Genomic DNA, 20466 nt, shown 5'->3' with positions numbered 1-20466 from the left:
TCCCTGAAGTTCATGATCAGTAACCTATTTATATCCCCTTTTACAGATCATCTTGCCCATGAAGATCCACAGTTACAAAAAATGCAGGAAGAACAGGAGGAGGAAAGTTTGTGCAGTAGCAATGACCTCACAGTCTCTATAAGTGAAGATGATCTGATTTTAAGGAGTCCAGAACCACAACCAAATCCAAGTGACAAGATAGAGGGAAAAAATGGAAAAGAGACCTTAAAATTAATCTACCCTGAGCAAAAAAGAGATGCCCTTTCCACTGAAAAAAATAATCATATTTTGCAGACCCTAAGCTTTCCTGATTCAGAAGAGGAGTCCTCTGCTAACTCACCAAGAAAGTAAGTCTTTTTTGAAAAAAACTGTTCTGTATTTAATTGTACATATTTCAGAATATCTATAATTAGATAGTCTAATGTTTTATTCAGCACTCAACCATGAATGTGTAAATTACTTAAGTTTCATAATTAGTCCTTTAGGTGAGATCTGATTTTCTTCCTTTTTTTTTTTTTAAAAACACAATAGCTTTTTAAAGTCTAAGTATCATTGAATTGTGGTGATTTGCAATTTATAATCATACCCAAACAATCTCTGGTTTGTTCATAAGTCATTTCACCCACTTCCTGCCTTCAGGCCTTTTAAAATAAATCCATTTTGAAGTTTTGCTACGATAAAAGGTGACAAATGGGTAAACTTACTAGGTATTCAGCTGTAGAGACTAAAAACTTTAAAGATTTAGAGACTAAATTAATTACTTTATCCTCAAATTACTTGTCATTTTTTATTGTAAGATTAAATAAGCTAGTAAGTTTTTGTCATGTATATCTAAGGCATATTTCCTCTTAGGAGTATAAATATGAGGATATTGGAGTCTCTAAGACAGGAACACAATTATATATTTTGTGCACTTACAATATCAATCTCATAATCAAATCTCTTTCAAGAGCAAAAGGAACCTAAGGTAAAGCTCACCTTCTACAGGTGTCACATAGATCACTGGGGCAGAACCCTCCATAGCCTTCCAACCCCCATGCCACCCCCAGAACTTTCAGTTACACTGTGATGCTGGTCACCTTTCACCCCAACCATCCTGACAACAGTGGAAAACTAAGTAACCATTCTTTTATATGAGGGTATATGTTATGTTTCAGAGCACCTTTGTACCTTTTAATACATTGCCTCTTGCTGGATATGGTGGCACATGCCCATAATCCAAGCTACTCAGAAGACTGAGGCAGGAGGATCCAAATTTGAGACCTACTTAGGCAACTTAGTGAGACCTTGTCTCAGAATTTTAAAAAAATAAAAAAATATAAAGAGCTGGGGATATTACATCACAAATCATTACACCAGAAACTTTATTACTAGAAATAGAATTTATCTGTTTTGCATTTTGTGTTTGTAGACTTATTTTTATGGCAACATATTGGAAAAGTTAGTACTGTGGTAGGCTAACTAAGGGACTACCATATTTACCCAAGAATTGGTGGTTAAAAAATCGTTGTGTAAGTATGTGGAATTACTGTTTAACATTTCTCTAAATGTCAAAAATGTTCTATCTCCCATTCTCCTATATGAATGACCTTTTTCTATGACCTTAAATCCAAGGTCTTTGAATTTTGGAATGTAGTTTCAAATATGTATTAGAAAATACTGGCATTTGGTAAAATTTTGAATACTTGTGTTAATAAGACACACTGCAGATGAAAAGGTCAGTCAATAATGGTTGTGTCACATCAAATTTGATTTTTTGTGGTGAAATAGGTTAAAAGTGGTTTTAAATAATGCTGGTTAACTTGCTCCTCACTGCTTTTAAAGATACATATTCTCTTAATTTACTTTATTAGCATGATCTCTTATTTTCTTTTGCTTTGAGAGTTATTAGTCTGGGACTATAGTATCATATTTACAGAGGTAATGCCATAATCTCAGAAGTTTAGAATCTCAGTTTACTTTAGAGTATACCAGGGGCCTGGTTAAAAATCATGTGAATGAATTTTAGTTAGCAAAGATGAAGAAATGGGGCAAAGAAAAACACACAAAAGAGGATGTAAACAGGAATTTGGAACCTCTGATTTGGTGATAGTGATAAAAACAATCATGATAGCTATTATGGGTTAGCACATCTGTGTGCCATCTGAGTTACTGTGCTTAAACTTGGTCTTTCATTTCCTAGCAGCTAATGTGAGAAGGGATGTGCAATATTGTTGGATAATTCCCATTTAAGGAGACAGTTGAAACCAAGTGTTGTCTCGTTTTTTTGCTTGTATTTTTAAATTTTTTAAAACAGCTTTACTGAGGTATAGTTTACATGCTATTCAACTCACCCATTTACAGTGTACAGTTTAAGGCAATTGAATATATTACATTAATTTTAAATGTTACAGTAAAGTATATATTACACAGAACTTGCCATCTTTAAATACACAATTTGGTGGTATTAGTTATACTCTAGTCCCTGGCAAGTGCTAATTTATTGCTCTGTGAATTTTCCTATTCTAAGTACTGATTATAAGTAGAATCATACAGTATTTTTCCTTTTTATGTTTAATTTCAGTTAGCATAATGTCTTCAGGATTCATCCATGTTGTAATATATATCAGACCCTCATTTCTTTTTTATGTTGAAAAATATTTCATTATATGTATATACCACATTTCATTTGTCCATTCATCTGTTAATGGACATTTGGGTTATTTAAACCTTAAAAGTCAGGTTTGTTTTTTAAGTTTCATGATCCATTCCAAAGGATGCTTCCAGACATTGAAAACCAGACTGTAGTTCATGTGCTCTCCATCATAAGCTATATTGAACTCTTTTCACAAGAAAGCATACTAGAATTAAAGTGAGTAAAATAAATGTTACTAAAAAGGATGACCTCGAATCTCTATTCTTTTCTTTGTGCAAATGTTGGTACAGAGCTGCATAACTTGAAGTACTAAGGTTTGTTATTTTTCATGTGACAGTTGGCCCAGTGTCAGTTGAGGCCACTAGAATGACTTGACTTATTGGCTGGTATCATCTGAGAGGCTAGTCTGGCCTATAATCTAGTGGTAGTAGCAAGGTTCCCAAGACAGCAAGAGAGCAAGCCCAAGCACACAAGTGCCTTTTAGTGTATTCTTGTATCATATTTGCTAATATCCCACTTTGTAAACAAAGTCACAGGGCCCAGGAGAAATCCAGTTCATCTCTTTGGAGGAGGAATAAAATTGCATTGCAAAAGGGTGCACACACAGGGATAGGAAGTTTATGGTTGTTTTTGGAAATCTACCATAGTGATCCCGGACAAATGCAAATGAAGAAAAGGTTAGTGTGAGTCCAAAGAACCAGAAAAGGTTTATGGGAGGGCCAGTGCAGCATCTGGAAGGCTGGGTGAGTTTTAAATAATGATGGAAATGGCAATTTAGGTCTGGAGGAAGAACACATGAAGGAATGCAGACACAGAGGACATGGGGGCATGGATTGGCCAGAGCAAAGGGACCCTATGACTGAGGGCTTATTGAGGGGTCCTGTGGGAATTGGGCTTTAGTGTCACCTGAGAAAATTTGAGAAAGGCCTTGAATATCAGGTTTGTGAATTTAGACTTCCGTTTTGTGTGTGTTTTGTAGAACTGTTGAAGGTTATTTAAGAGAAAGTCAGATAATGAGTAGCCAGATTTAGAAGGATTAGTCTGACAATATTAGTTACATCAGGATTAATTCTCCATGTGGTAGGCAGAATTCTGAGATGGCCTCAAGATACTTGCCCCCTGTTTTGCATGTTCTGTATAATCCCCTCACTTTGAATTGGATGGATTTCCAATGAAATCCTGTGATTATAGCATTTTATATAACAGGTAAAGGTTTTATAGACATAATAAAAGTTCTGAATCAGTTGACCTTCAACTAATCAAAATGAAGATTATCTGGGTGGGTCTGACCTAATCAGATGAGACTTTAAAAGAGAATGGGCCCTTACTAAAATCAGATTCAAAGCAGCTGAGATAGTCTGAAAGAAGCCAAATGCCATTTTGTAGAAAAACTACATGGCAGGGAATGTTTTTTACAGTCTTGAAGGACTGAGTCCTCAGTCCTACATCTGCAAGAAAATGAATTCTGCAGTAACCATTGAGCTTAAAATTGAACCCCAAGCCTTAGATGAGATTACGGCCCCAGCTAACACCTTAATTTCAGCCTGATGAGACCCTGAGTAAAAGACCCCACTAACTCATATCCAAATTCCTGTCCCATAACAGTTATAATGTTTGTACTAAATTTGTGATAACTCATTATGCAGTAATAGAAAATTAATACAATCCAGTTGAAGAAATGGAAGCAAAGATTTTATCTTTGAAAGGACTGTATGGTTTATAATTGCCTACCCATAACAACCAGAAGCAGGCTCAGTCAGATGTGTTCAGGGCCCAGTGTGTGAATACATGGTAACAGGGAGTCAAGCAACAAGCAACCCAGCAGCCAAGGGAACCTGAGCTTTCCCTTGGACTGTACTCTCATCATTTTAGCAAGTGTGTTTCCATTCATGGCCACTTTCAGGTAAGCAAGGATAGACCATGGTAGGGAGATTAATAGAAACCTAGGAAAGTGGCTGTGCACATCTGCATTAACCAACAAGCAGTTTCTCATGCTAACATATTTCTCTGGCTCTTCTCTAGTGAATGCAGTAATATATTCAGGATTTTTGTTTGTTTTGTTTTGTTTACAAATGCATAATAACATATCTGACTTTATAGCAGTATACAGAATAGTATAGACTAGTTTTACTGCCTAAAAATCCCTCATGCTCCATCTGTTTATCCTCTTCTCTTTCCTCAACCTGTCTCTGTAGCTTTGGCTTTTCCAGAGTGTCATATAGGTGGAATTGACTATTTCAGATTTAACTTTTTCACTAAGCAATATTGTTTTAGGTTCCTCCATGTCTTTTCATGGCTTACTGGTTCATTTCTTTTTAGCTTTGAAAAGTATTTCATTTTCTAGATATAAAATGATTTATTTATCCTATTCACTTATTGAAGGACTTCACTTATTGGTGGCTTCCAAGTTTTGTCAGTTATTTAAAAAGCCACAATTAACACAGTTAACAAATAACAGGTATGTGGACTTACATTTTCAACTTATTTGGGTGTATATCAGGAGCACAATTGCTGAATCATATGACAAGCTTCTGTTTAGCTTTGAAACTTACAAACTTCCCTCTGGATTGTTATACCATTGCACTAACAATAGTACTGGATGAGAAGTTGTTGTTGGTCCACATACTTGTGAACATTTGGTATTCTCAGTTGTTTTTTTAAATTTTAGCCATTTTTATGAGTGTGTAATATCTCACTATTGTTTTAATTTGTAATTTCCTATTATGGTGTTAACATTCTTTTCATATGCTATTTGTTGTCTCTTTATCTTCTTGGATGAGAAATCCACTCATATCTCTTGCCCATTTTTAATTCAGTTGTGTATTTTCTTATTGCATTTTAATAGCTTTTTCTGTATTTTGAGTATAAGTTCTTTATCAGAAGTATAATATGTTTTGCAAAGATTTTCTCCAGGTCTGTGGCTTGTCTTTTCCTTCTTTTAACAGTGTCTTTTGCAGAACAGAGATGGTAGAGAATTGGCATAATTTATTCCTTAAATGTTTGATAGAATTCACTAATGCCTGAGGCTGAAGGATCACAATTTCAAGGCCAGCCTCAGCAACTTACCAAGGCCGTAAGCAACATAGGGAGATACTGTCTCCAGGAGCTTGGGATGTAACTCCTCAGTGTTAGAACACCTCTTAGCCCTGTCCTCAGCATCAAAAAAAAAAAAATAATAATAATAATAATTAACTAATGAACCCATTTGAGCTTAGCTTTGGAAGGTTAAATATTGATTCAATTTATTAAATACATACATATATTCAGATTATCTAGTTTTCTTTGTATGAAATTTGGTAAATTATGCCCTTCAAAGAAGTATCAAGCTTCTAGGCATAAGTTGTTTGTACTGTTCCTTTATTATCCTTTTAATATCTGTGGAATAACTAATAATGGTCTCTTTCATTTCTGATTTTTACATCTTCTTATATTTGTCTTTTTTCCTTGGTTAGCTTGATGTAATGGACCTGTATAGTTTTGTCTCCACTAAATTGCTGTGTTGAAAACCTAACTTTCAGCGTGGCTATATTTGGAAATAGGTCCTGTGAGGAGGTAATAAAGGTTATATAAGGTCATAAAGATGGTCCCCTAATCCCTCAGGCTCTTGCCTTTATCAGTGGAAGAAGCACCAGAGTTCACTCTTCCCTACCATGTGAAGAAATGAAAAGATGGACACCTGCGGGCCTTATTGGGAACTGAGCTGGCTGATACCTTGATCTTAAACTTCCCAACCTCCAGAACTGTAAGAAACAAATTTTGGTTGTTTAAGCATTTTGTATATTGTTTGCTCTGAAAGCATACTTCTATTCCCAGTAATGATTTCATTATTTTAAATGTGTCAAGGTATGTTTTTGTTGTCCAGAACATGATCTTTCTTCATGTATGCTCCTTGTGAGCTTGAGAAGAATATATTTTGCTGTTGTTGGATGAAGTATCCTGTAAATGTCACTTAGATCTAATTGACTGATGTTGCTGTTCAGTTTGTCTCTTTCATTACTAAATGCTTGCTGGATCTGTCAGTTAGTGATAGAGGTATGTGCAAGCCTTCAACTGTAATAGTGGATTTATCTCTTTCTACAGTTCTACCAGTTTTTGCCTCTGTATTTTGATGCCCTGTTGTCAGGCATATATACACACTAAGAATTTTAATGATATTTATAGATATAATTTTTTGATTTTTTTTTTCCTTGGTGTTCTCTGAGCTTTCCGGATTATGGTTTGGTCTGTCATTAATTATGGAAAATTCTCAGCCATCGTTACTGCAGCTATTTCTTCTGCTCCTTTCTCTATTCATTCTTCTTCTGGTATTCCCATCACATGTATATTATATCCTTAGTAGATCTCCAACAGTAGTTCTTGGATATTCTATTCCATTTTTCTAGTCCTTCTTTTTCTTTACACTTTAATTTCGGAGGTTTGTTTTGACATGATCTTCAAGCCCACCAGTTCTTTATTTTTTTAAGAGAGGGAATCTGGCTACATTGCCCAAGCTGACTTTTCACTCCTGGGCTCAAGGAGGATAAAGGGATCCTTCTGCCTGATCCTCCTGAGTAGCTGAGACTATAGGCACGTGTCACCATATCTGGCTACTTATTCTTTTCCTGATTATGTCCAGTCTACCAGATGTTATGTATTAAATATTAATGTTTACCTTTTTTGTTTTGAAAGTATGCAATTCTTCTTTTTAAGGCCCCATATTAAAGAATTAAGACAGTCTCCCTTCCAATATAGTACCTTAATGAATAAAATCTATCCTTTAATTCCATTTTGATTCAACCAAAATTTCCTGAATACTATTAGGCCCAAAGCTTTGTAGTGTAAGCTATGAGTTCTGGTAATTTAAAATATGACTAAAAATTCTTTAGCATTCCTCTTCACCTTCCTTTGAATCTGGGTGGGCTTATAACTGTTTCAAACAAATTGAGCATGAGTAGAAGTTAATACTATGACTTCTGAAGTTGAGTTATAAAAAGTCATATAGTTTTTATCCCTGTTTGCTGGAACACTCACTCTTAGAACCAAGAGCTATCATAAAAGAAGTCTGGTCATGCCATGGCTATTGTTGCTAAAGAAATTATGCTTAGGAGGTTTCACGATGGCGGCCTAGAGGGTGGCTGCATTTCACGTTGCTCCAGGACTCAGGATTCAAAAGAGGAGATATTGAGAGACTTGGGACCAACTCAAAGCAGCCGGGTGAGTCTCTCCCATTGGGGAGGCGTCCCGGATGGGACGGTGGTCCCAGAACGCAGGGAACTTTGTGAAGTAGAGCTGCTGGCGAGACGCCCCTCCCCCCGCTGGAGCAGTGAGCTCGGACAACTGGGAGCATCGTAGAGAAGGCCGCTCGGCGCAGCGCTGGGACTCAGAGCAACCACTGGGGCTCTGGTGGCTGCCCGGGCGGGGGGAGCGGCGAGGAGAGCTGTGTGGACTCAGAGCACCGGGGCCTGCCCTGAGGAGGAGGAGGAGGAGGAGCGTGGCCACTTGGATTCGGAGTGGCTATACCGGAGCTGCAGGCGGTTGCCAGAGGAGAAGCCACGCGGTGAGCTGTTTGGACTTAGAGCGACGCTTCTGAACACCGGGGCCTGCCCTGAGGAGAAGGAGGAGGAGCGTGGCGCTTGGATTCAGAGTGACTGCACCAGAGCTACAGGCGGTTGCCAGAGGAGAAGCGGCGTGGCGAGCTGTTTGGACTCAGACCACTTCTGAACACCGGGGCCTGCCCGGAGGAGGAGGAGGAGGAGGAGGAGGAGGAGCGAGGCGGGTCGTTTGAACTCGCAGTGACTGCATTAGAGCTCCAGGCGGCTGTTCAGAGGAGAAGGCGAGTGATGAGTTGTTTGGACTTAAAGCGACCGCTCCTGAACACAGGGGGGCTGCCTGGAGGAGAAGCGCGGTGGGTCGCTTGGTCTTGAGTGGCCCCACCAGAGCTCCAGGCGGTTGCCCAGAGGACGCGTGCAGCGGGTCACGTGGATTCAGAGCCACTCAGAGCGACCGCTCCTGAACACCCAGGGGGTTACCAGGAGGAGGAGGAGGAACGGGGAGGGTCATTTCGACTTGGAGTGATTGATTGCCCAGGGCTACGGGTGGTTGGTGGGAGGAGGCATGCAATGAGTTGCTTGGACTCCTAGTGACCGCACCGGAATACTGGGTGGCTATCTGGAGGAAGAGGTGTGTGGCGGGTCTCTGGGACTCAGAGCGATTGTACGGGGCCCCACGTGGCTGCACAGAGGAGGGGCCACATAGCCAGGCGATTAGGTGCACAGCAGGGTCCCAAGATCTAGGAGGCTTCTTGGTGGAAGAGCCCCACAGAGACACGCTTAGGGGCGCAGCGAAGTTCCAGGCCTGCGGGCAGATTCTCTGAGGAAGGGCAGCCTAAGGAGATTCATCTGCGAAGGGTGAGGCTCCCAGGCCCAGGAGGTAGGTCCGGGCCCCTAGGAACATTACAAAGGAAGGCAGCCCAGCCCAGGCGGTAGATGTAAATTGAGGGGAACCTCTAGGAGGGAACTGACCAACGAGACCGCCCCACTGGGTGAGTCTTCCTTGCCGGGTGAGGTTTCCCCACAAGGACGGTAAAACCAGAGACATAGACCCAAACAGGCCTTGTCTCAGCCCGCAGTCTAGTTCCCCTTTGGATGACAATTGGTCAACAAGTGGAGGCACCTCTGCCCACTAGCAGGGAATATACCCCACCTGAAGGCCACCACCCCTAGAGAGGCAGCTTCCTTGTGGAGCACCGCATTATCAACTTCCTCCAAGACTTCAGCCTACTGAAGGCTAAGAGGGGATATATATAGAAATCTTTAGGGACATTGTAAGTTAATAGAGGAAACCTACAATATATCAGCAATCCACTGATACCTGAACAATATGAGAAAACAAGGAAAGAAAATGCTGCAAACAAATCTAGATGTTACATCCATAAAACCCAATGACAGCATGGCAGAAGAAATGACAGAAAAGGAGTTCAGAATGTACATAATTAAAATGATCAGGGAAGCAAACGATGAGATGAAAGAGCAAATGCACGCACTGAATGATGAGATGAAAGAGCAAATGCAAGCATTGAATGATCGCACCAGTTGACAGTTCAAAGAGCAAATACAGGAAGCAAAAGATAATTTCAATAAAGAGTTAGAGATAATGAAAAAAAAAAAAAAAAACCAGAAATCCTTGACATGAAGGAAACAATAAACCAAATTAAGAACTCCTTAGAAAGCATATCCAGTAGGATAGAACACCTGGAAGACAGAACCTCAGACATTGAAGACAAAATATTTAACCTTGAAAACAAAGTTGAACAAACAGAGAAGATGGTAAGAAATCATGAACAGAATCTACAAGAACTATGGGATATCATGAAAAGGCCAAATTTAAGAATTATTGGGATTGAGGAAGGCTTAGAGAAACAAACCAAAGGAATGAACAATCTATTCAATGAAATAATATCGGAAAATTTCCCAAATCAGCAGAATGAAACGGAAAATCAAGTTCAAGAGGCTTATAGGACTCCAAATACACAAAATTACAACAGACCCACACCAAGGCACATTATAATGAAAATACCTAACATACAAAATAAAGACAGAATTTTAAAGGCTGTGAGAGAAAAGAACCAAATTACATACAGGGGGAAACCAATAAGGATATCAGCTGATTTTTCACTCCAGACCCTAAAAGCTAGAAGGGCCTGGAACAACATTTTTCAAGCCCTGAAAGAAAATGGATGCCAACCAAGAATCTTATACCCAGCAAAACTTACCTTCAAATTTGACAATGAAATAAAATCCTTCCATGATAAACAAAAGCTAAAAGAATTTACAAAAAGAAAGCCAGCATTACAGAACATTCTCAACAAAATATTCCATGAGGAAGAGATGAAAAACAAAGAAGCAAATCAGCAAAGGGAGGAATTATCCTAAAGGAATTGTGAAATAAAGGAGGAACCAAGTTGTGTCAAACAAACAAATAAATAAAATTTTAAAAGTGAACCAAATGACCTGGAAACCAAATCATTGATCTCAATAATAACCCTGAACGTTAATGGCCTGAATTCATCAATCAAAAGACATAGACTGGCAGATTGGATTAAAAAGAAAGATCGAACAATATGTAGCCTACAAGAGACACCTCATAGAAAAAGATACCCATAGACTAAAGGTGAAAGGATGGGGAAAAACATACCATGCACATGGACTCAGCAAAAAAGCTGGAGTATCCATCCTCATTTCAGATAATGTGGACTTCAAGCCAAAGTTAGTCAGAAGGGATAAAGAAGGTCATTTCATACTGCTTAAGGGAAGCATAAATCAGCAAGATATAACAATCATAAACATCTATGCCCCAAACAGTGGCTCATCCATGTATGTCAAACAAATCCTTCTCAATTTCAGAAACCAAATAGACCATAACACAATAATAGTAGGTGATTTTAACATGCCTGTCACCACTGGACAGATCTTCCAGACAAAAATTGAACAAAGAAACCGTAGATCTCAATAACACAATCAATAATTTAGACTTAACGGACATTCATAGAATATACCATCCAACCAAGAGTGAATACACTTTCTTCTCAGTGGCACATGGATCCTTCTCTATAAATAGATCATATATTATGCCACAAAGCTAATGTTAGCAAATAGAAGAAGATAGAGACACTACCATGTATTCTATCAGATCATAATGGATTGAAATTAGAAATAAATGAAAGAATAAAACACAGAAACTATTCCAACATCTGGAGATTAAACAATATGCTATTATATGATGAATGGATAACAGAAGATATTAGGAAGGAAATTAAAAAATTCTTAGAGGTAAATGAGAACAAAGAAACATCATATCAAAATCTCTGGGACACTATGAAAGCAGTACTTAGAGGGAAATTTATTTCATGGAGCGCATTTAATAAAAGAAGTAAAACTCAACAAATAAACAACCTAACACTACAGCTCAAAGCCCTAGAAAAAGAAGAACAGACCAGCACCAAAAGTAGTAGAAGACAGGAAATAGTTAAACTCAGAGCTGAAATCAATGAAATTGAAACAAAAGAAACAATACAAAAAATTGACAAAATAAATAGTTGGTTCTTTGAAAAAATAAACAAAATTGATAAACCTTTAGCCACACTAACAAGGAGAAGACGAGAGAAAACCCAAATCACTAAAATTCGGAATGAACAAGGAAATATCACAACAGACAGGATTGAAATACAAAACATAATTAGAAGCTATTTTGAAAATCTATATTCCAACAAAATAGAAAATTTCGAGGACATGAACAGGTTTCTAGAGACATATGAATTGCCTAAACTGAACGAGGAGGACATACACAATTTAAATAGACCAATTTCAAGTACTGAAATTGAAGAAGTCATCAAAAGCCTACCAACAAAGAAAAGTCCGGGACCAGATGGGTTCTCAGCCGAGTTCTACAAAACCTTTAAAGAAGAGCTCATTCCAATACTTCTCAAAGTATTCCATAAAATAGAAGAGGAGGGAACCCTCCCAAACTCATTCTATGAAGCCAATATCACAATGATACCTAAACCAGACAGAGACTCATCAAGGAAAGAAAATTTCAGACCAATATCCTTAATGAACATTGACGCAAAAATTCTCAACAAAATTTTAGCAAATCGCATACAAAAACATATTAAAAAGATAGTGCACCATGATCAAATGGGTTTCATCCCAGGGATGCAAGGTTGATTCAACATCAGGAAATCAATAAATGTAATTCACCATATCAATAGACTTAAAGTCAAGAATCACATGATTATTTCAATAGATGCAGAAAAAGCATTTGATAAAATACAGCACCCCTTCATGCTCAAAACACTAGAAAAAATAGGGATAGTGGGAACATTCCTTAACATTGTAAAGGCCATTTATGCTAAGCCCATGGCTAATATCATTCTAAATGGTGAAAAACTGAAAGCATTCCCCCTAAAAACTGGAACAAGGCAGGGATGCCCTCTTTCACCACTTCTATTTAACATCGTTCTTGAGACTCTAGCCAGAGCAATTAGACAAACCAAAGAAATTAAAGGGATACAAATTGGAAAAGAAGAACTGAAACTATCCATGTTTGCTGATGACATGATTATATATTTAGAGGAACCTGGAAATTCCACCAGAAAACTCTTAGAACTCATAAGTGAATTTAGTAAAGTAGCAGGTTACAAGATCAATGCTCATAAATCCAATGCATTTTTATACATAAGTGATGAATCTTCAGAAAGAGAAATTAGGAAAACTACCCCATTCACAATAGCATCGAAAAAAATAAAATACTTGGGAATCAATCTCACAAAAGAGGTGAAAGACCTCTACAATGAGAACTATACAACACTAAAGAAAGAAATTAAAGAACACCTTAGAAGATGGAAAGATCTTCCATGTTCTTGGATAGGAAGAATTAATATTGTCAAAATGGCCATACTACCTAAAGTGCTATACAAATTCAATGCAATTCCAATTAAAATCCCAATGACGTACCTTACAGAAATAGAGCAAGCAATTATGAAATTCATCTGGAAAAATAAGAAACCCAGAATAGCTAAAGCAATCCTTAGCAGGAAGAGTGAAACGGGATTTTGCAATGCCAGATCTTCAACTCTACTACAAAGCAATAGTAACAAAAACGGCATGGTATTGGTACCAAAATAGAAAGGTAGATCAATGGTACAGAATTGAGGACACGGACACAAACCCAAATAAATACAATTTTCTCATACTAGACTAAGGGGCCAAAAATATGCAATGGAGAAAAGATAGCCTCTTCAACAAATGGTGCTGGGAGAATTGGAAATCCATATGCAACAGAATGAAACTAAACCCATATCTCTCACCATGCACGAAACTAAACTCAAAATGGATTAAGGACCTCGGAATCAGACCAGAGACCCTACAGATTATAGAAGAAAAAGTAGGTTCCAATCTTCACCTTGTTGGTCTAGGATCAGACTTCCTTAACAGGACTCCCATAACACAAGAAATAAAAGCTGGAATCAACCACTGGGATAGATTCAAACTAAAAAGCTTTCTCTCAGCAAAGGAAACTATCAGCAATGCGAAGAAAGAACCTACAGAGTGGGAGAATATCTTTGCCAATCATACTTCAGATAGAGCACTAATCTCCAGAATCTATAAAGAACTCAAAAAACTCTACTTCAAGAATTCAAATAATCCCGTTGACAAATTTGCCAAGGAAATGAATAGACACTTCACAGAAGAAGATCTACAAGCAATCAACAAACATATGAAAAAATGTTCAACATCTCTAGTAATAAGAGAAATGCAAATCAAAACCACCCTAAGATTCCATCTCACCCCAATTAGAATGGCGATTTTCAAGAATACGAGCAACAACAGGTGTTGGCGAGGATGTGGGGAAAAAGGTACACTCATACATTGCTGGTGGGGCTGCAAATTAGTGCAGCCACTCTGGAAAGCAGTGTGGAGATTCCTTAGAAAACTTGGAATGGACCCTCCATTTGACCCAGCTATCCCACTCCTTGGCCTATACCCAAAGGACTTAAAATCAGCATACCAGAAAGATACAGCCACATCAATGTTCATAGCTGCTCAATTCACAATAGCCAGACTGTGGAACCAACCTAGATGCCCTTCAATTGATGAGTGGATAAAGAAACTGTGGTATATATATACACAATGGAATATTACTCAGCCATAAAGAATGATAAAATTATGGCATTTGCAGGGAAATGGATGAAATCGGAGAATATTATGCTAAGGAGAGAAGCTAATCTCAAAAAGCCAAAGGACGAATGATATCACTAATAAGTGGATGATGACATAATGGGGGGAGGGAAGGGTTAGTGTTAGGGTTAGAGTTACGGAGGGGGGCAAGTATGGAGGAAGGAAGGACTGTATAGAGGGCAAAGAGGGGTGGGAGGGGAGGGGGAAGGGAAAAAATAACAATGAATCAAACAACATTACTCTATGTAAATTTATGATTACACAAATGGTATGCCTTTATGCCATGTACAAGCAGAGAAGCAACATGTATCCCAGTTGTTTACAAAAAAAAAAATAATAATAATAAAAAAAATTTAAAAAAAAAAGAAATTATGCTTAGGTATTCTGGTCTGTTGTCCCCGTTGAGTCTTCTTCCTTCTATCCCCACCAAGGTTTAAGATGCATAGATGACTTCCCAGACAAGTCCTTCTTCAATATCACCAAAAGAACTGTCCTGATAACATGTGAAACAGGAGTATTGCCCAGTCAAGCCCTGCCTGATTTCCTAATCTACAAAACCATGAACTACTAATAAATTGGTTATTGTTTTAAGCTACTAAATTTTTTTGGTTTTGTTTTTGTTTTATTTTTAAAACAAAATTTTTAAGTGATCCAGGCCAGAGGTGCTATTGTTTTGGACTAGGATGGTAGCAGTGGAATGATAAGTGAATAGATCCTGGGTATATTTTTACAAATACCAGCAGAATTTGATACAGATTAGATGTACAGTGTGAGCAAAAGGGAGCAGAAGGATGACCCCAGTTTGGGGGCAGAGTTACCAGGTGAATAACCATTGAGTTATTTATTGAGAATAAGGAGCATATAGGAGACATAGGTTTGAGGGAAAGAAAACTAAGATGGAAGTTTGGGTTATGTTAACTTGAGATGCCTTTTTATCATTGAAGTGGAAATGCTGAGTAGACAGATGGATTTTATGAATCTGAAATTTAAAGAGAAGTCAGAACTGGAAAAATAAATTTTTAAATCATCTGACTATAAATGTATTTTAAAGCCACGTACCCTGAGAAGATTGCTAGAGAGTGAACCTAAATAAAAAAGAGGCCCAAGGCCTAACTACACATTCAAGGTCAGGAAGATGAAAAAGAACTAATGAAGAGTCTGAGGAACTGTAGGGAAGTACAAGGAGAATCAAGTTGTTGCAGATGCCAAGTAGTGTTTCGGGTGGAATTTAGAAAGAGTACATAACCTTAAAAAAAACTCGTCAGTGGTACTGCCAGGGTCCAAATTGACATGTAATGTCCAAATTCATGCTCTTAATCTTTTATGTTCTACCACCCAAATCCCAGTCATAATGGTGATGTACCCTTTAAAACACCAACTCTGCCAGGCAGTCTTGTAAGAGTTTTTGTTTTGTTTTGTTTTTAATGATTAGTTTAATCCTATCATCATCATCACTGTTTTACAGATGAAGAAACTGAAGCACAGAGAGTTAGGTAACATACCCAGAGTCACAGAGTGGCTCAGTGAACTTTAAACTTGATCAGCTGGGTCCAGAGTTGGCATTCTTAATTGTTATCAATAACTCTCTACTCCCTAGTGTACTGTCTCGCAGTAACACTCATAGCTGGTTTATCATCAAGGATATTTTGTAAGGTTAAATATGGAAGTTCAATAAACAAATTAGATTCTTTAATTAGAGAAAAAACAAGAACAACTAAGCAGTGACAATTTGACCTTTTGCTCCATCCATACTGATTTTTGTGCCTTCTAGCCTCACATATGTGCCTTTCTTCAAGCTTAACAAAGTAATTACAAAGTTGCTTTGTTCTTTCTCTGCCTAGAGTGTGACTGAAAGCAGAATATAATGCTGCCTTTTAAACTAAGTGAAATGAAAGCCTTGGTTTCTCAAGGTCATAAAAATGTGATCACATAGATGGAATCCCATTCCAGTGATTTTAATTTAACCCCTCTTCAAAGTTAAATATAGGTAAGAAGTTATTGCATCTAGAAAGATTTGCTGCTGGAAATCATATCACCTAGAATAATAGGTTAGAATGATGTTCTCTTACAACTTAAATTTATAAGGAACTGGAAGCATATTTAAAAATTCACTATTTCTTCAAATATGATGATGTGTTCATATGTTCTTAGGTGGCTCGTTTCTTCAGTATGTGTATGTATGTATGTATACACACACACAAACACACACAAACACACACACACACACACACATGAACACCTCTGCCTCCTTAATACAGGTGACCCCTGCCACCATACAGATTCTGGCCATTGTTCCCAAAGTTAGGTGGTTATGTGCTATACTTTTGGAAAAACAACCCAGTGCTGCTAGGTGCGGCCACAGGATATTCCCTTTGTGTTCTGCCTGGCACTTCATTTTTCCCAGTCTGGCCTGTTCTCTCCTGTTAGCTGACCTATTTTCATTTGAAAAATCTAAGACTTCCCTTATCCTGATTTTGGTTTAAATATTCAAAATTTCAGAACTAGGTTTCCTGGAAAGGAGTACTGAGACCTGATCATTAACAAAGTAGGTGATAATTACAGTTATTGTCACCAGGTTTCTATACAAGAGAGTTAAAAGAAGTCTCCATTATCTAACTTGAACCCAGTTCCCTGGCCTTTGTCAGCTGTCTCACCAAAGGCTGCTGGCCTTTGTTAGAGTAAGGGTGACTTAGAGCAAAAGGGATCAGGGGACTGAGAGGTACTTGTAAAAGTGCTCAGGAGCATAGGTCGCTAATCATTAGACTATAGAACACTCCTCTCTTGCTCCTCACCCCCAGCCCTCTTGCATACACACACCTGTGGGCACAGACACACTTTATCACCATGTCAGTAGGATTCCTATATAATAACCAGAGTACAGCTAAAAGAATTGTCTGTCCAGACCTTATTTAAGAAAGAGTCTTGGCTGTTTCTCCCTCAAGATGGCCTGCATTCTCCCTTGAATGTGTATTCTGTGCTTTCCTAAGTAAATTTCTGTGCCTCTAAAATAAGTTTTTTTTAATTAAAAGAAGAGTCTCTAGGGAAACCAGAAGACAATAGGGAGATAAAAACAAGGGCATACAAGCAAGTTTTAGCTTCTGGTTCCTACATTTACAACTATAGCAAACAGTAAATACAGTTTTATTCCTAACCAGAGAACATAAAATCTCTTTTTGAAGGCCTGTTTACCCTAGAGACCTATTTACTTAGTATATCATTTCTGATTTTTAATAGAAAATTAAAAGGTGTACTAGAAGACAAAAACTACAGTTGAAATAGACAAAGGAAGCATCAGAACTAGACTCAGACATGGCAGATTTGGGAAATCAGACTGGGAATTTAACAGTGGTAGAGGTAGAATAGAAAAAAATTGAACAGCATGAAAAACAGTTGAGTGATGTAAGCAGAAAGACAGAAAATAGGTTAGGGCTGTAGCTCATGGGTAGAGGACATGCTTAGCATGTGTAAGGCCCTGGGTTCAATTTCCAGTATCAAAACAAAAAGAATCTAAATAAAATGCTAGATGTGAAACACAGTGACAGAAATGAAGAATATCTCTGATGGGCTTGTCATGATTTGAACATGATAGAGGAACCACTAGGTTTCTATTGGAAGATAGATCATTAGAAACTTCTGTGTTTAGATTAGTTCATTCAGCAGTGTCTTCAGGGTTCATCTGTGTTATGGCTCAGTAATACTCCAAAGTAGGTACTTAATTTTCTTTAATCTTTCATCAGTTGATGGGCATTTAGATTGTTCCTACATCTTGACTGTTTTGCATAGCGCTGCAATGAGCATTGGAATGCTGATTTGGTTTTTGGGGGTTTTTTTGTTTTGTCTGTTTGAGATCCTGATTTCTCCTTTTCTGGATAAATAACTGGAAGTGGGATTGCAAGATCATATTGTAGTTCTATTTTTATTTTTTAATTAATTTTTTAAATTAATTAATTAATTAACCAGAGATTGCACTCAGGCCTGCATAACCACTGAGCTACATCCCCAGCCCTTTTAATTTTTTATTTTAAGACGGGATCTTGCTAAGTTGCTTAGGGCCTCACCAAGTGCTAAGACTGGTTTGAACTTGGAATCCTCCTACCTTAGCCTCCCAAACTGCTGGGATTACAGGCATGTGCCAACACGCCCGGCTGAGATCTAATACTAGTTTATTCAAAGTGGAACAGGTTTACCCATGGTTTCAGAACTTAGATCTGGGAGTCAGAACCTGGTTGTTCCAATGCAAATAGTGTAGAAGAGAGCAAAACATGGGCATTCCAAGAAAATGAGCTTAATCACAAACAGGCCTCAGAGAAAGGCCATGGCCTTTTGTCCCATTGAACCTACAGTCATCCCAGATCAGGCCTCAGATGTGAGAGCAGGAACCTCCAATAATTCCTGACCCTGCATTTCAAGTCACACCAAGATTTTTAAAGCTGAGAGTTCAGACATTATGAAACAAAAGACCAGCCACCTATACTGTGCCCTGCCCTTATCCAAATTCTTGACCCACCAAAGTCATGCACATTTAAAAAAATAAATAAATAAAAACCTTGTTGATTGCTTATACCACTGAATTTGTGTTATTTTGTTACATAGTAATAGACAAGTAGAATAGCCATGATGGTTGATTTGGCTGGTTGAAGGAAATCAGTCTTTCCAGATTATGTGGGAGTCTGCAGTATGGCAAAGACCTGAAGAAAAGCCAGTATGGCCTTTGTCTAGGACTGTTGTCTGCTCTAGCCAAAGTGGTAGCTTATAAATCAACATATAGCACTACTGCAGGCCAATTGCGTTCAGGATCTGCACAGTCTTTTCCTCATTTCTCTAGTCCCATGATGTAAGCAGTCACATAGTCCACATTCATACTGGTCAAGTCACACCAAGGGCAAGAATTCTGCTAACTCATTTTTTTTTTTCCCCCAGAGAGGAGATATGGTAGGGGAACAGGAGGACAGAGATAAGTTGCCTATCTGTCTTTTTAAGATAACCCCTACATTTCACTGAAAAAAGTGAAACATAAATTTGAATGACTGAAAAGCCTCCATCAGAGTTTTTTTCCAAACTCAGCCTTTTGGCCTTATTGAACATTCAGCTATTAATTATCTTGATGTCTCTGGATATGACTGCAAATAACAGGAACACTGCCTTAAATAATAAGCATATTTGTTATGTTTTATTTCTGTAAATCCAAAGGTAAAGCAGCCCTTTAGTTGGTTGATGTTTCCTCACTTTTGTCATCAAAAGTTGACCTCATCCTAAGGCTATGAGCAAAATGGTAGCAGGAGTGCTATTATGAATTGAAACCTTAACTCCCAGTATGATGGTGTTTGGAGATGGGACCTTTGACAGGTAATTAAGGTTGGATGAGGTCAAAATGGTGGGTCCTCATGATGGGTGTAAGTGCTTTAATGAAAGGAGATACATAAGAGAGCTCTCCCTTTCTCCACCATGGGAGTACACAGCAAGAAGGCAGCCATTTGCAAGCCTAGAAGTGGTCTGTCACAGGAACAAAATGGGTTGACTCTTGATTTTATTCTTTCTAGCCTCCAGAAGTATGAGCAATAGATTTGTGTTGTTTAAGTCCCTTGGTCTATCATGTTTTGTTGTAATATCCTGAGCAGACATACATGCCATGAATTTTGTCTGGATACCACAGCTTCCAAAGATAGAGAGTCTCATTTTGAGAGAGAACAAAAAAGAAAGCCTTCCGTAGACTTTCTTTCACGTCATGTTGACTAAAATTTGATCACAGGCCCATTCCAAATATAATTATTGGCAATATGTATTATAATTGGCTTAGAGAAGAGAAGCCTTTTCTGTAAAAGTCTGGAATAATAAATAATTTAGGCTTCTCTCTCCTCCTCCTCATTATTTCCCCTTTAAGTCTTACCTCAAGGACTGTATAAAACAGGCTGAGGCTGGATATGTCACCTCTAACTTAGATTAATCAATCATGATCTACTCCTGAACCAAGCACGGAGTAACTTTGCCTGTAGAAGCAAGGGCACCTCTGGTTGTGTAGCTGGTATCACAACTTTCATTGATGGCCTTCAAGATCTTCCTGTAATGGGATTGCTTTTAATCCCCATTTTTAAAAATATCTGTACCCAGTATTCTTCA

At 38.1% G+C, this 20466-nt stretch overlaps 1 protein-coding gene across 3 annotated transcripts in view; it reads left to right on the top strand.

The window, feature by feature from the left end:
- Positions 1-20466, top strand: part of KIZ (kizuna centrosomal protein) — a 128183-nt gene that overhangs the window by 41656 nt on the left and 66061 nt on the right. For all 3 annotated transcript variants that reach the window (XM_079123560.1, XM_079123559.1, XM_079123561.1), the window contains one exon: positions 47-347. In XM_079123560.1, coding sequence (XP_078979686.1) covers positions 47-347 — 301 coding nt within the window. The remainder of the gene's footprint in view (positions 1-46; positions 348-20466) is intronic.

Source organism: Sciurus vulgaris, assembly GCF_902686455.1.
Source record: "Sciurus vulgaris genome assembly, chromosome: 2".
NCBI lineage: Eukaryota > Metazoa > Chordata > Mammalia > Rodentia > Sciuridae > Sciurus > Sciurus vulgaris.
Note: the sequence above shows the minus strand (reverse complement) of the source record. Positions and strands in the feature narration are given on the sequence as shown.